This window comes from Bos taurus, chromosome 18 (assembly GCF_002263795.3).
Source record: "Bos taurus isolate L1 Dominette 01449 registration number 42190680 breed Hereford chromosome 18, ARS-UCD2.0, whole genome shotgun sequence".
Classification (NCBI taxonomy): Eukaryota; Metazoa; Chordata; class Mammalia; order Artiodactyla; family Bovidae; genus Bos; species Bos taurus.
Genome location: NC_037345.1, coordinates 5,240,282 through 5,254,208, shown reverse-complemented (window position 1 = coordinate 5,254,208; position 13,927 = coordinate 5,240,282). Strand labels below are relative to the sequence as shown.

The 13,927-nt window shown below is 51.8% G+C and overlaps 1 protein-coding gene across 7 annotated transcripts in view; it reads right to left on the bottom strand.

The window, feature by feature from the left end:
- The window catches only part of WWOX (WW domain containing oxidoreductase), a 930,720-nt gene extending 917,011 nt beyond the window's left edge, over positions 1 to 13,709 (bottom strand). For 6 of the 7 annotated variants that reach the window (XR_009491178.1, XR_003030202.2, XR_009491177.1 and 3 more), the window contains exons 1-4: positions 13,500 to 13,709; positions 7,222 to 7,286; positions 5,756 to 5,813; positions 3,093 to 3,271 (exon numbers count right to left, since the gene is read on the bottom strand). Coding sequence is in view for 4 of the 7 variants with exons in the window: in XM_059876988.1 (XP_059732971.1) it covers positions 3,093 to 3,271; positions 5,756 to 5,813; positions 7,222 to 7,286; positions 13,500 to 13,606 (409 nt within the window). In the remaining 3 variants the exon portion in view is untranslated. 7 annotated transcript variants of the gene reach the window in all.
- Between the last annotated feature and the right edge of the window lie 218 nt (positions 13,710 to 13,927).

Below are 13,927 nucleotides of genomic sequence, written 5' to 3'. Positions count from 1 at the left end.
CAGCGCCCTGTCAGGAATTCAGCCAGACCATCACGGGAAACACCGGATGTGTGTGCCCGCCTTTGTAAAGCCGATCGGGTCACCTGTGTTTCCAGCTGTGGGGCCACCACCCCCAACATAAAGGCTGGTACGTTTTGTGATGGCCGCCTCTGCTCCCAAGAGCACAGACGTCCAGGAGGCTAAAGACTGGGCAGTTCCCACGTGGGTCACAGGCCCCCTGAGCGGCAAGGGCAGGCCAGCACGTCCAAGCTCCCACAGAAGGTGAGTCCTGAGTGCCCGGGAGAGTTGGAAACAAAGACGCCTGGATCGCTCTGCCCGCAGTGGATCGCTCTGCCCGAAGTGGTTCCATGTGAAGCGGCAGAAACAGAGCAGTGATAGCAATGTCTAAACTGGCGTGTTTCACAGTTCAGGAGAAGGGAGGGCTTCACCGGGAAAGCACGACCTCCTGGGGCAGGGACACTCTGTAAGGCCGCGCACAGGATGTCAAAACCACCTTAGAGACGACCAGAAAGCCACAGGCCTGCCTTCAGCCCTTCTCTTTAAGCCTGCTGGAGGGGCTGCAGTGTGACAGCTATTTGCAAGGATTTGATTACCTGGAATGTTCGGTCCAATATCATTTCACAAAATTAAGGAAACAAATCTCAGGAGCTCCCCCAGGCTTGGGCTTCTCAAGGGCGGAGGGGCCCCAGGGCAAGGAGGCAGAGCTGAAGGCAACTGAGGTCGGAGCTGGGGACGGGGGCAGCGTGGCGCCCTGAGACCTCCGCACCGCCCTCCCAGCCTGAGCGTGACCACTGGCCCCCGCATGCTAATGGACCACAGGCAGCCCTGCAGGGTCCACGAGGCAGCTCAAGACAGGGGCGGTGAGAGGTCAGGGCTGGGAGGGGCCAGAGCCCCCTCCGAGAGGCCCGAGGCCCACGCTGACCCGCAGCACGTTTCTCCTCCACGCTCCAGAACCTCCTCCTCCCTTCCAACCACGATTCGATACCCCCCACTGCATGGAGCTCTCTGCATATTCTGGACCGACCCCTTTGGTCCCATATTACAGCTTCCCAGGTGGCTCAATGATAAAGAATCTGCCTGCCAAGCAGAAGACGTGGGTTCAATCCCTGGGTTGGGAAGATGCCCTGAAGAAGGAAACTTCAGGGGCAGGATCCACTCCAATATTCTTGCCTAGGAAGTCCTATGGACAGAGGATCCTAGCAGGCTTCAGTCCATGGGGTCTCAAGAGTCGGAAACGACCTAGCAACTAAGTGACAACAACCACGTCATAAGCCTGCTGTGGCAAACTTCAGCAGAGCCTCCCCAGACGTGAAGGCGTGCCACGTGTCATGCAGAGCCAAGTTTGACCGCTCACGCACAGACCATCAGAAGTCACACATCTAACGAAAGGGAAAAACTGTCCAGCCACAAGATTAAGGGAATGAGATCTTCTGGTTACTTCTCTGGGTAACTGAGGGTTAAATAAAGAGATTTGACTTCAGTCCTTATTTTTTTTCTTAATTATCCTACGCTTAGTCCACACCCTCACAGAGAGTGGTCGACACATCAGCACGACACTGTTTCCTGGATGACTGGGGATCTAGCAGCTATTGTCAATAAAGCATCAGTTTTTTCTATCTATGAAAAAGACATAGAATTGATGCCAATGTGATTCAGAAAATTGGACTGAACATATTCTCAGTCCAGGATGAGGTCCGAGAGTTGATTTTTAAATAAATCCCTTTCAATTAAAAAAAAAAAAAAAAAACAGTCCAAACTTCTGCTCCGGGGCTTCCCTGGTTAAGAGTCGGCCTTGCAACGCAGGGGACACCGATTTGACCCCCTGGTCCGGGAAGACCCCACCTGCCACGGAGTAACTGAGCCTGTGTGCCGGAACCACTGACGCCCTCACACCGCGGAGCCGGCGCTCCACGAGAAGTGCGGCAGCGAGGCCTGTGCACCGCGAGGAAGGGCAGCCCCCGCTCACCACGACCAGAGACAGCCACACGCACGCAGCAACAGAGCCCCAGGGCGCCGAAAAAGCAACTGAGCCAATACATAAAGCTACAGATAAAAGAGGACGTCTAGTCTTATTTAAAAAGAAAAAAAAAGTTCTGCTCTGGGACTGTAGCTTGTTAAGAGTTTTGACACTGCACTCTGTAACAACTGATGCTCTAAGAAAATGTCACCACCCAGACCTGCCCCGCTGACACCAGGCGATGCTTCTGTGAGTTCAAGAAGGGGTCACCAAAAATTAACAAAGCTGGAGGGCACAAAAGGCTGAGGACCCAAAGCTGGTCAGAGAGGCGGCTGGGAGCGGGGGTCGGGAAGGGGGCTGGTGCTGCGAAGGGTCGAAGGGACAGAGAACTTGCCAGAATACAGCGGAACACAATTCCATGTCTTGTTCCTGCAAATTAACCTGGGGATGCGCATCCTCACTCCAAGCAGCTGGTTCCTAGAGACTCAGATGTTCACGTCACCGGAACCAAGTGAGATGAGAATGAAATCACACGGAGAGTGACCGCGGGGCCATTTGCTTGGCCGCAGTTTCTCTTACAGCCTGTGACACCCCCTGGAGCCCCTGCCCTCGTGATGGTCACCTTGGGGAAACACGGGCCACCGAGAGGTCAAGACAAGGACCGATTCTGCCACCCTGCAAAGAAACCAGATCCTGCTCTCCAAGGAAAGTGATGCTCTCGGTGACCAGCGGACACCCACTGTGCCCTCTGTCCCACAGGCACCACACACTGCTGCTTCCGAGAACCCACTACCCACCAACGCTGGGCTCGAGGGGCCAGGTGACCGGACTGTGTCTGCACAGCACGCAGACCAGCTCAAAAAATCCCCAACGGAGCATGCCATCTCTCTTCCTTAAGAACCAAAATAACCACTGTCTCCTGTGACTGCAGCATTCGGAGGATTCAGGGTCAGCCCCTCCGTGGCCTTCCTTCCACGCAAACACCGGGACCGAAAATGCGCCCAGGACTTTAATGACCCGAAGGCTGAAGAGCCTACAGGTATCTTTTAAATCAGAGAAGCACTGAAAAAAACCTCCCCCCAGCTAGAGTGGAAAGAACAGCAGCGACAATCACGACTGCCGGCTGACGACCCACCGATCCCCGAGTTCGCCCCGGTCACCACGACCACTTTGCCGCTGAGGTCACGGCCCTGCAGGATCTCCATCGCCGTGGTGCTGCCGTCGTATCTCTGTCTGGTGGTCGGCTTTGTGGGATTGTCGTCCACAGTAAACGCCAGTCTTGGGTCCAAGTAGGTGGTTCTTTTGTTTATGTGGCTGCAGAGGAGAGGAGAGAGCAGTGAGCCCACAGCAGGGGACGGAGGCGTTTACAACCACAAGACAATCTTCCGGCGCAGGGTAGGCAAACTCCATTTTCCAGGGACTAGAAAAGCTCTTTCTTAACCCTGGAAAGACCTGGGGTCTGTTTGATCTATGATTTGGGCTCCAGAAGGATTACCATCCTGCCTAGGAAGATAGGCATCCAAGCTTTTTCTTCGGAACTGCCTGTAAGAGGTTGTAAGTACCATAAGCACTGCCCTGTATCCCCAGATCTCAAAAACGCAGGAGGCTTGGGGCTTTTTAATTAAGTCATGCAAACATGGCTGAAAGATCTGCTGGTCACTCTTGTCAGCGGATTTCAGTTAAATTTCTCACGTGTAAGGGCCTAAGAAGATTCTGAGTAGGAAACTCAAAGTGATAAAAGTTGCAACAATAAATATGAAAGTGGTCAACTACTAAAATTTCTAAACATTTTCATTTTAAGACTATACTCGCACTCTAATTTGATTTGGAACTGATCTAAATCTTGTAGAAACAATAATAAAATATATCGGTACTGTAAACAATGTATTGAAACACACTAATACATCCTATTCATACAGAAAGACCAGTTGCTCCTACTGAATAGGAATTGCTTTTCACATTTTAAATGTAACCTTGGGATTCGAGGTACACCTCAACATATCTCGAAAGCTATGAAGAACTCTCCAGAAATAAAGATTTCATGATTGAAAATGTATTTGTGGGAGTTCCCTGGTGGCCCAGTGGCTAGGACCCAGGGCTTTCACTCCCTGGCCCAGGTTTTGATCCCTAGTCTGGAAACTAAGATCCCAAAAGCCTTGCAGTGCAGCGAAAAATATATACATATAGGTAAAAAAAAATGTATCTGTAATGTGTATCTGTGTATAAAACTAGATACAGATTAAAAACCTATACTCGCCACCCCATAAACACTAAGACCCAAGAATAACCCGACTTTCATTTGACTTTTAACCACAGTTGCCTGGTAAGCATTCTGACTCCAGTCATACAGATGGCAGAGCTCCCTGGAGACAGGGTCACCCTGGCTTACACCTCTCCCCCAGCCCCTCAGTGGCTCCACCCTGGTAACCAGAAATCACCTATGGCGGACGTCCTTACACCAGGGCAACAAACCTGGGCTCCTCCCCCAGGGAACTGCCGCTGAGTTTATCAGCACTCTCACAGGATCAGGGCGGGCGATGACGGGCCAGGCCGCTGAGCACTGGCCGCCCTTAGAGCACTCTGGGGACTGAGAGTTACCACCACGGGTATAAGGCAGCAGGAGCGCACCTGGACCATGCCAGGCGCCAGACACACGGTCACTACTGCTGTCCGCTATTGTAGTTTATTCCAAAGATGGTGTTACAGACGAGGGTGCTCAAAACACTGTAATTATGGGCACACCGTGGAAATCCTGCATTGTGGGGTCAGCTCCAGACCAAAGGAACAAAACGCACGTCGCATGCGATAAACTGAGTCGTACAAATTTTGCGGCTTCCAGTGTATGTGAAAGTTACGTTCACACTGCTGCTGCTGCTGCTGCTGCTAAGTCGCTTCAGTCAAGTCCGACTCTGTGAGACCCCACAGACGGCAGGCCATCAGGCTCCCCCGTCCCGGGATTCTCCAGGCAAGAACACTGGAGTAGGTTGCCATTTCCTTCTCCAATGCATGAAAGTGAGAAGTGAAACTGAAGTCGCTCAGTCGTGTCCGACTCCCAGCGACCCCATGGACTGCAGCCCACCAGGCTCCTCCGTCCATGGGATTTTCCAGGCAAGAATACTGGAGTGGGTTGCCATTTCCTTCTCCAGGGGATCTTCCCAACCCAGAGATCAAACCCAGGTCTCCTGCATTGCAGGCAGATGCTTTAACCCAGGTCTCCTGCATTGCAGACAGATGCTTTAACCTCTGATCCAGCAGGGAAGCCCTTATGCCAGTGGAGGGTTTGAAATATTTCAAAAATCACCAAAATGTGACACAGACACAAACTGAGCAAATGTTATTGGGAAAATGGGGCCAAAAGGCCCTCAGGGTAGGGCTGCCAATTTATATTAAAAAAAAAAAGTATCTGTGAAGTACAATATGACAAGATCTGCTTGTATGGACCCCACATCACAGAAGTGTAACAGCATCAATGCCCAGTAGGTAATTTGATAAATTATAGTATATCTATACAAAATGATACCACTTAGCTGTTAAACATCATTTTCTTGAAAACTTTCTAAGGATATGAGAAAAAGCTCACACGAATTATGTGCCAAAAACAGTTAACCAAACAGTTCACCCAATACATTCTCTCTTTTTAAGTATATGTACAGAAAATACAGAAGAAAAAAATCCAAAAACCGTTAACAGCAGTTGCTCCTGCTGGTAAGATTACATACTACATACTATTTTTCTACAGTGTATACACTTATTACAAAAGCAAGAAGCCCGAGAGTAGTTTCTTTGTAGACAACTTACTCGACAAAAAACACTTGTCCGTTCTCATCGGTTTCTTGTTCCCATCCGTAGGGCAAATCTGAAAAACAGCAAGACAGGTCTGCCTGGGGGAGGGGTTAACTGAAGCCCCCGCCCTTTCAGCCACAGCCCCAGTCTCCCACCGGACCAACCACGGCAGGAGGAAAACGCCTGTTACCCCAACCAGACTCCACATTTCTGTCTCTCGCTTGGGAAGTAAGACTATTTCATTCTTTTTAGTTTTACTGAAGCATAGTTGAGTGACAATATTGTGTTAATTTCTGCTGCACAGCAGAGTGACTCAACTTTTACATATACACATATTCTTCTTTCTATTCTCTTCCTTTATGGTTTAATCACAGGATACGGAATACAATTCCCTATGCTATCCAGTAGGACCTTCTTTTTTATCTACCTTATACACAGTAATGTGTATCTGTTAACCTCCAGCTTCCCCGTGGAAGTCACAAGCCTCTTCTGCCTGTGAGCCTGTTTGTTCCACAGACACGCTCACGCGTCGTATTTTAGATCCCGCGTGTAAGTGGTATCATATGGTACCTGTCTCTTTCTGACTTGCTCTCCTGAATGACGATCTCTAGGTCCACCCACGCTGATGCAAAGGACACTTCATTCTGCTTATGGCTGAAGAGTACTCCACTGTATACACACACCTCTGTCCATTCATCTGCGGATGATCATCTAGGCTGTTTCCATGTTTTGGCTATCGTGACTGCTCTGCGGTGAACACAGGGCCGAGTGTATCTTTTCGAAACAGAGTATTATATGGGTATATGCTCAGGAGTGGGACCACTAGGTCATATGGCAACTCTATTTTTAAAACGATTTCATTCTTGATCATTCTTCAACACTCCCTTCGGCTCCTGCTTTTCACAAAATCCTTCCTGGCTGCTCCAATCAACATGAATTACCCCGTGAATGAACTCCCAGAATGTATCTGCTCTACAGCAGGCAGCCAGTACCATTTGTATGCTGGCTTGTGATGACTCCCATTACAGAGCAGTTTCCCTTTTTCTTCCATGGGTACATGCTGTCTTTTCAAACAGCCCCTCAACCTCTTGAAGGCCCGGACCTTCTTACGTTTCTACTCCATGGATGACACACGTACTCAGAAACGCCTACGAGTCACCACAAGCTTCAGGGAATTCTATCCAACACTGGTGTACTTAATTCCAGGATAGGAGCCAATAACATTTGCACAAACAGCACAACTACAGAAAAACCTCATGAACTGTCAGTCCAAGCGCCCTATTATTTTAATACTTTATTTTTAAGGCCAGTGAGAAATCAGCATTTCACTCAAAAATCTCATCACTTCCTTCTACCGAATCCTACAAGCTCCCGAGAGGGAAGGTCCAGTTCCTCAACAGACCCTCTGCCTGTGACAGTCTCCCCATCTGAACCATGCCTAACACACAAGGGTCTCTGCTTTATGACACCGGCATACACACCTCCTGCGATTCGCTTTCTTTTCCCAGTCTTCGGATGTTCCCACTGGGTCTTCTCCTCCGTGTGACTGTGTAAAAAAAAAAAAATCCAGAGAACAATAAGAAAAGTTACACTTCTAAAATTAATCCATGGCATTAGATTTTTCTCTCCCCAACATAATTCTCTCTCAAGAGTAGTCAAGTCAGACATTCACAAAGAAATATTCAGAACATAAGATGTCTGTTTGCAACAGGTCAAACTCTCTAGGTTTCAAGCAGCAGCAGTCTGGTAAAAGCCTGCATTTATGAACCGATGGGGAAGCCAGAGGAAGAAGACGGGACCCCGGCTGTGGGTCAACTCTAGAAATCTCACTGAATTTCTCAAAATATCTAGAGAAGTGTTCTGCTTTGTACTTGCTTCAGTTTTACTCCAGGACGGATTGAAAATTCTGTCTAATTGATAATGCTGACATGTAAATATAATTTAGATAAACCTTAATCTTAGTGGTTTCCCTGGCGGCTCAGACAGTAAAGAAGCTGCCTACAACACAGGAGACCCAGGTCAATCCCTGGGTCAGGAAGATCCCCTGGAGAAGGGAAAGGCTACCCACTCCAGTATTCTTGCCTGGAGAAGTCCACGGACAAAGGAGCCTGGTGGGCTACAGTCTATGGGGTCACAAATCTTCTTAAATGTTGTATTCTTTTCACAAATTGAACTTCAAAGTGTTTTTTAAGCACTGATTCCTAATTTCATCCAAGAGGAAATTAAGAAGTGGTAAGACAGCCCCATAGGTTAAGTTACTTAGCTTTGGGGCCTCAACTTCCTCATTGGCAAAATGGAAATAATCTTAGTACTGATCTCAGGAGAATGTTATGAGGATACTGTACATAAAGGGTTGGACACGGTATCTGACATATAAAAAGCCCTCAAAAGGTCTACTATTTTGAACAAATCAAATATACAAGCTGGTCTGATTTCCATGCCAAACTAGCCTTTCATCTCAGGAGAGCATATACAGTTATCATTCAAATTCACACCACGAGCCAATAACAGACTAGAGACATCTGTCAACAGGTGACCTATCATCAAGAAAAACATAAAATTACTTAATGCCAAAAAAGCTGCATGTTGCAAGAAGCACTCAAGTTCACATGCTCAGGCCAGAGTAGCAAATAACACGAAATCACTGACAACCGGATAACAGAACATTCTTCCGGAGCCATTATTTTAAAGAGAATAAATACAGAGAGCAAGTAAATGCTCCTGTAAGATGCTGCACATCAAAAGCAGGGTCTTTTCAGCAACTGCCGGCTTCTGGTGTTTTGCAAACTCTCAGCGGCCAGCGCAAGGACACTGTGGACTCTGGATTCAGGCCACACACCTGAGCTCCCGCACCGCACGCACCCGGTGAGCCGGTCTCCCCGCAGCACAGGGAGGGTGAGAGGCGGGCCCGGGACAGCACCGGTGATGGATGAGATCCCTGCAGACAGAGGGCACCGGCAGCCCTGCCAGGAGAAAGGAAGCCCCGACTCCCTAGGAAGCGTAACCCTGCTCCCGCCCTGGCACTCCTGGAGGGCGGGATCACTCTCTGCAGTGGGGACCATCCTGGGCACAGCAGGGTGATGAACAGCATCCCTGGTCTCTACCCACCAGATGCCAACACAGCTGTGGCAACGGCAAGGCTCTGCAGACACTGCCCCCATCTCCCGCAGACTTGGGGTCCCGGGCCTGACGCCCACACTTCCTGGTCCTCCCGCTCACCAGCCTTGTGCCCTTGGAGAAGTCACTAAACCTCCCTGAGCCTCAGTTTCCCCATCAGTACAAAGGGAGTAATAGCGGCCCCTTCCTGGGGTCAGAGAAGCCTCAGTCAGTCTACATGTGTGAAGAACTAAGAACTGTGCCTTTGACAGAAAAGGATTCTTTGAAATAAATTTCATATAAAAGTTAACTAAAAGCTGTTCCCTTTCCACTGTAACCTAAAATGACTTTTTAATGAACAGAAAATTACAACACGTCCCCACTGTTATCTTATTCTCCTTCAAAAAGAAGTCCTTTTATTTTTCTTTTCTTTCAGCAAGCTTTCTCTTTTTCTTTTTGTCATTTAAAGAGATAATTAACAGTGATCTTAATGTAAAACAAAGGGATCAAAATTAAATTCACACCACATTACATGGCTATCACTTTTAAGTATGCTCTTCTAAGGTTTTGGGGTTTTTTTTTGAAGCTCAACAGGGAGACCCAGAGCCTCCTGCAGACGGGGACCCGCCACCCACTGGGCAGGCCAGCCATCGCCCTTCAGGCCCAAGGGCTTCAGGAGCAAAGGGGGGCAGGACCTGAGGCCCCGAGGACCCCCAGGACTGCATCACGGCCCTCAGCACCGAGCCCTCGCCCCTCAGTCCCCTCCCCAGCTAAGGCAGAGGGACTGCCCTGGGTGGTGTCAGGGCAGTGAGAAAGGCCCCCCAGCTCACGCTGCTGACCGGTCACCCTCCGCCACAATACCGGGCCTCTCTGGGGGCCCAGCCTGGGGGCACTGAGCCATGAGAGCCTTTGAGGTCTGCTTCTGGGGAGGCTGAGGGGCGGACAGAACCCACATGGGAGAGAAGGAGCGAGGCTGCGAGGGGGGTTCCCACGAGACCCCAGGGGCCAGCTGGGAGCTGCAGCCTCAGGCCTTGGCCGGGGTGGGGGGCACCCCGCCGCAGTGGGAGGAACGCCTTGGAGAGAAGGAAGGACTCCAAGGGCAACCTTCTGAGAGATCGGTCAGGTTCCCCAGACCCCGAGGGCGCATGAGCTTCCAGAACTGGGAATGAACAAAAGCCCGGGATGCCTGCAGGTCGGCAGAGCTCAGGGGGACTGCTGGGAACGCAGGGCCTGGGTCGTTTCAGGCATCCTTCACCCCGAGCAAAGATCAAGGGCTGGGAGGAGGGGAGAGCGTCTGTGGAGAGGCACCCACCACTCCGGCCGGGAGCCTGCCAAGCTCTATCACCACAGCCAGAGTCAACAGGGCCAAACACCACTGGGGGCCCCGGGGTGTTTTCCAGGGACCACGCAGGCACCACGGAGTCCCCCGCTGTGGGCTCCTGGAAGCCCTCAGTGGAGCCGGCGGGAGCCTGCGGGCCTTACTGAGCGAAGGAGGCAGACGCCTTCCAGGAAGGAAGCGGAGGGAAGGGTTGCCCGGCAGAAGGCAAGGCGCGGGGGGTGGGAGGCGGGTGGCCAGGCGGGCAGGGGTCCCCAAACGGAGGGAAGAGGCTGCAAGCGGCAGACATTTTTTCTCTCTCCCTTAAACGGCAGGAGGAAACAAACAAACTACAAGGGTCAGATGCTTTCTCCCAAAATTCTGTGTTGCCACCACGACACCTGGTTCCACCTGAACTTACTTTTCTCAAACCCTGAGGTCACCAGCACGTTTTCCTTAAGCTATGTTAATGAGACTATGTATTTGCTGTGGAACGTGCCTTTCTTCAAAATGGCTCCACCTAAGACTTTTTTTCTTTTCTCAAACCTTGGGCTGATAGTAGCTCAACAAACCAGTATTCATGCCAATTGTTTTATGGCTGGGGGATGACACACCATCCTATCTCAAAAATGCATATTGTGGGAGAGGGGCCTGGGGAAACTCCCTCAGCCTTGAGGTGTCTCTCTTATCCGACTGGTGATGCTTTAGTCGCTAAGTCGTGTCCGACTCTTGCATGTCCATGAGATTCTCCAGGCAAGAATACTGGAGTGGGTTGCCATGCCCTCCTCCAGGGGATCTTCCAAACCCAGGAATCGAACCCAGGTCTCCTGCACTGTAGGCAGATGATTTACTGACTGAGCTACTTATCTGATTAACAGCCTTCTAACAGACATAAAACATCCAGCTAAAGACTAGCAGGGGGACACTCTTTCTGCCCCCTTCTGATGTCTATGTCAGAAACTTTCTCTATCTCTTTTATACTTTAATAACACTTTATCCCACAAAAGCTCTGAGTGATCAAGCCTCGTCACTGGCCCAGGATTGAAATCCTCATCTCTGGAGGCCAAGAATCCTGATGTCTCTCATGGCTCAGCAACATCCTTCTGGGGGACAGCAGAGTGACCACAGCCACAGGAGCCTCCAGACCAAGCATGAGGCCCCAGGTCAAACCTGAAAGGGAGTCCGGGAGCTCTGGGGACAGTGGCCAGAACAGGGACAGGCCCTACCCAGAGCAAGGGAGGCCCCGGAAGCCAGGAAGCAGGCCCAGTGCCTCTTCACATCCCCAGGGCCCAGAAGGCCACCCACCCAGGGAGGCCCAGGAGACCTTCGCTTGATGAGCTAACTTCCTTACTCCCCGTGGACTGAGCTTACAGCTCCGTGATGCTAAGCATGGGGGATGGAGGGGAACGAGGAACGGTCCCTGTGCTCACGACGCTGACAATCTGGGGAGGGACAGACAGCAGGCAAGGCCGAGTGGCACGTAGAGAACTGCAGACGGGGGAGCGCAAGGTGCTGGGAGGAGAGGGCAGGGCCCACGCACGGGGGCGCCCTCGTGGGCAGAGACACTGAAGCTCAGCTCCCAGGGATCAAAGAGCCCTTCAGGCAGGGGCCTTGGCCACAACCAACGCCCATTCAGAAGCCACCCGGAGCCCCTGGCTCCCTGCAGTCCTCCAGAGCAGAAATCATCCTTCTAAAGACACACAACTGAAGTGAATCAATGGGACTGGATGCCATGATCTAAGTTTTTTAAATGCTGAGTTTTAAAATGAAAATACAATGAAACACAATGATTCAAAAATTTGTATCTACTTATCTACTATATATCTACTCATCTTGCTTACTCTATATCTACTTATTTATCTACCTACAATGGAATATTACTCAGCCATAAAAAAGAATAAAATCTTGCCATTTCCAACAAATAAATAAAGACACATAGCCGAGCTCACTGCCTGGCCGCAAAGCTTCAGTGGACCCCACTCGGGGTCCTGACCATGCAGCCCAGCTCCCCTGAGGCACAGCAGGGCCCTTCCTCCTCACCTGTGCTCAGGTTCCTGCACCACCACGGCATGGGCGGGGCCTCTGTCTCTCCTACCAGGGCTGCCCCTGGACCTGCCAACTTCGACCTGTGCCCAAAGGCAGGGCTCAGGGGCCAACCACCCCAGGCACCTCACCACCTGCCCACACAGCTCATGCTGGGCATGCTGCCACTGGTCACACAGACCGTGTGAGGACCACCTTTTTTATTTTTTGGCCACAACAGGCATCTTGAAGGATCTTGGTCTCAACCACTGGACCACCAAGTGGAAGTCCCACCATGCGGTCTTATTTATCTCAGTAAAACCAGCGCTCAGCAAAGGGCCTGGCATAGGATACCTTCCCAACGTGTCTTCAAAGAATGCAGCAAGGTCTTTTGCTCCTGCTTTTCTTTCTAGAAAGCCACCAAAGGCAGCCAGCCGTGGCTCACAACCTAGGGCAGATCAGAATCACCTGGGAAAGATTTCACGAACTAGCAGTAGGGGGCTGGAGGCAGAGCAAGCAAATGAAGAGAAGAATCACCTGCAGGTGGAAGCCTGGAGCAGAGCCCGGTCAGTTTCCCAAGAGTAGAAAACCACTGATTTACTTCCGTGTTTCTCAAAGCCACAACCTGCCTTAGCTTGGAAGTTTAAAAAACAGAGTCCCTACGTGGGGTGTCCGCTGAGACCCCAAATCTAGTTATGACGGTCCTCAGATGATTCTAGTGTCAGGCTGAGACGGTGCTGTCAGCTGCCGAGAGTGGGACCCAGCAGAGTTTGTTCAGGCCTCAACTAAAACGCTCCAACCAACCCTCTTAACAGATGAGTAACCCCTGACAGTTATTCCCACGGGCACACAGTAAGAGGCGGGAGAGAGGGCCTTCTGGGGCTTCCAAAACTTTCCCGAGAACTACAGTAAAGCTGTATTAGCTACATTTTATATACAAGCATATACGTGCATACATACATACATACACATACAGCTCTACTAGGACGTCGGTTACAAATACACACTCCCAGGCGGCCCTTCTATCCGAGAAAGGAGCGGGGCGTGCTCGTTTTTTCTGATGTTGGGGAAAGGGGATGCAAGCGTGTGCATCCCCGCACCGCCGGGCACTGCCGCCTCCTGGGCAGCAGAGGGCGTGTCTGGGCGCCGCCAGGTGACCCCACGCTGGACAGCAGGGCCAGAAAGCGGGATGGGGCCCGTCCTCAGGAGGCTGGCAGCCCTCACTGCGCAGGCCTTCCCCGCGCGGGCAGGGGTCCAAAGGCAGCACGTGTCCCGGGGCGCGCGGAGCGGTCAGGGTTCTCCGCGCGCCCCGGACGCCCCCCTTACTTGGCATAGTAAACCCAGCCGTCCTTGGTGGTCCTCTGCTCCCAGCCCGGGGGCAGTTCGTCCTCGCTGTCGGTGTCGTCCAGGCCAGCGTAGCGCAGGGCTGCCATGGCTGCGGGGTAAGCGGTCGCTCGCCCGCCAGCCCCCGGTCTCCGCGCCCAGGAACTCACTCCGGCTTCAACCGCGCGCCGCGCTCCCCGCACGCTCGCGCCTGCGCACCGCGCCGCCCGGGGGCCCCTCAGCGCCCGGGCCGCTGAATCCGAGGCCCGCACTTTCGCAGCTGCCGGAGCAAAGGAGGGCGGGGCCTCGGGGGAACTCAGGGGAAAGCGCGGAGCGACACACACGGCCGCTCGGCTGGAAGTAAAAGCCGGCGAGCGCCCCGGGGCTCCGGAGGCGGGGCCGAGCTCCTAACCCCGCCCCGCCCCAGGCCG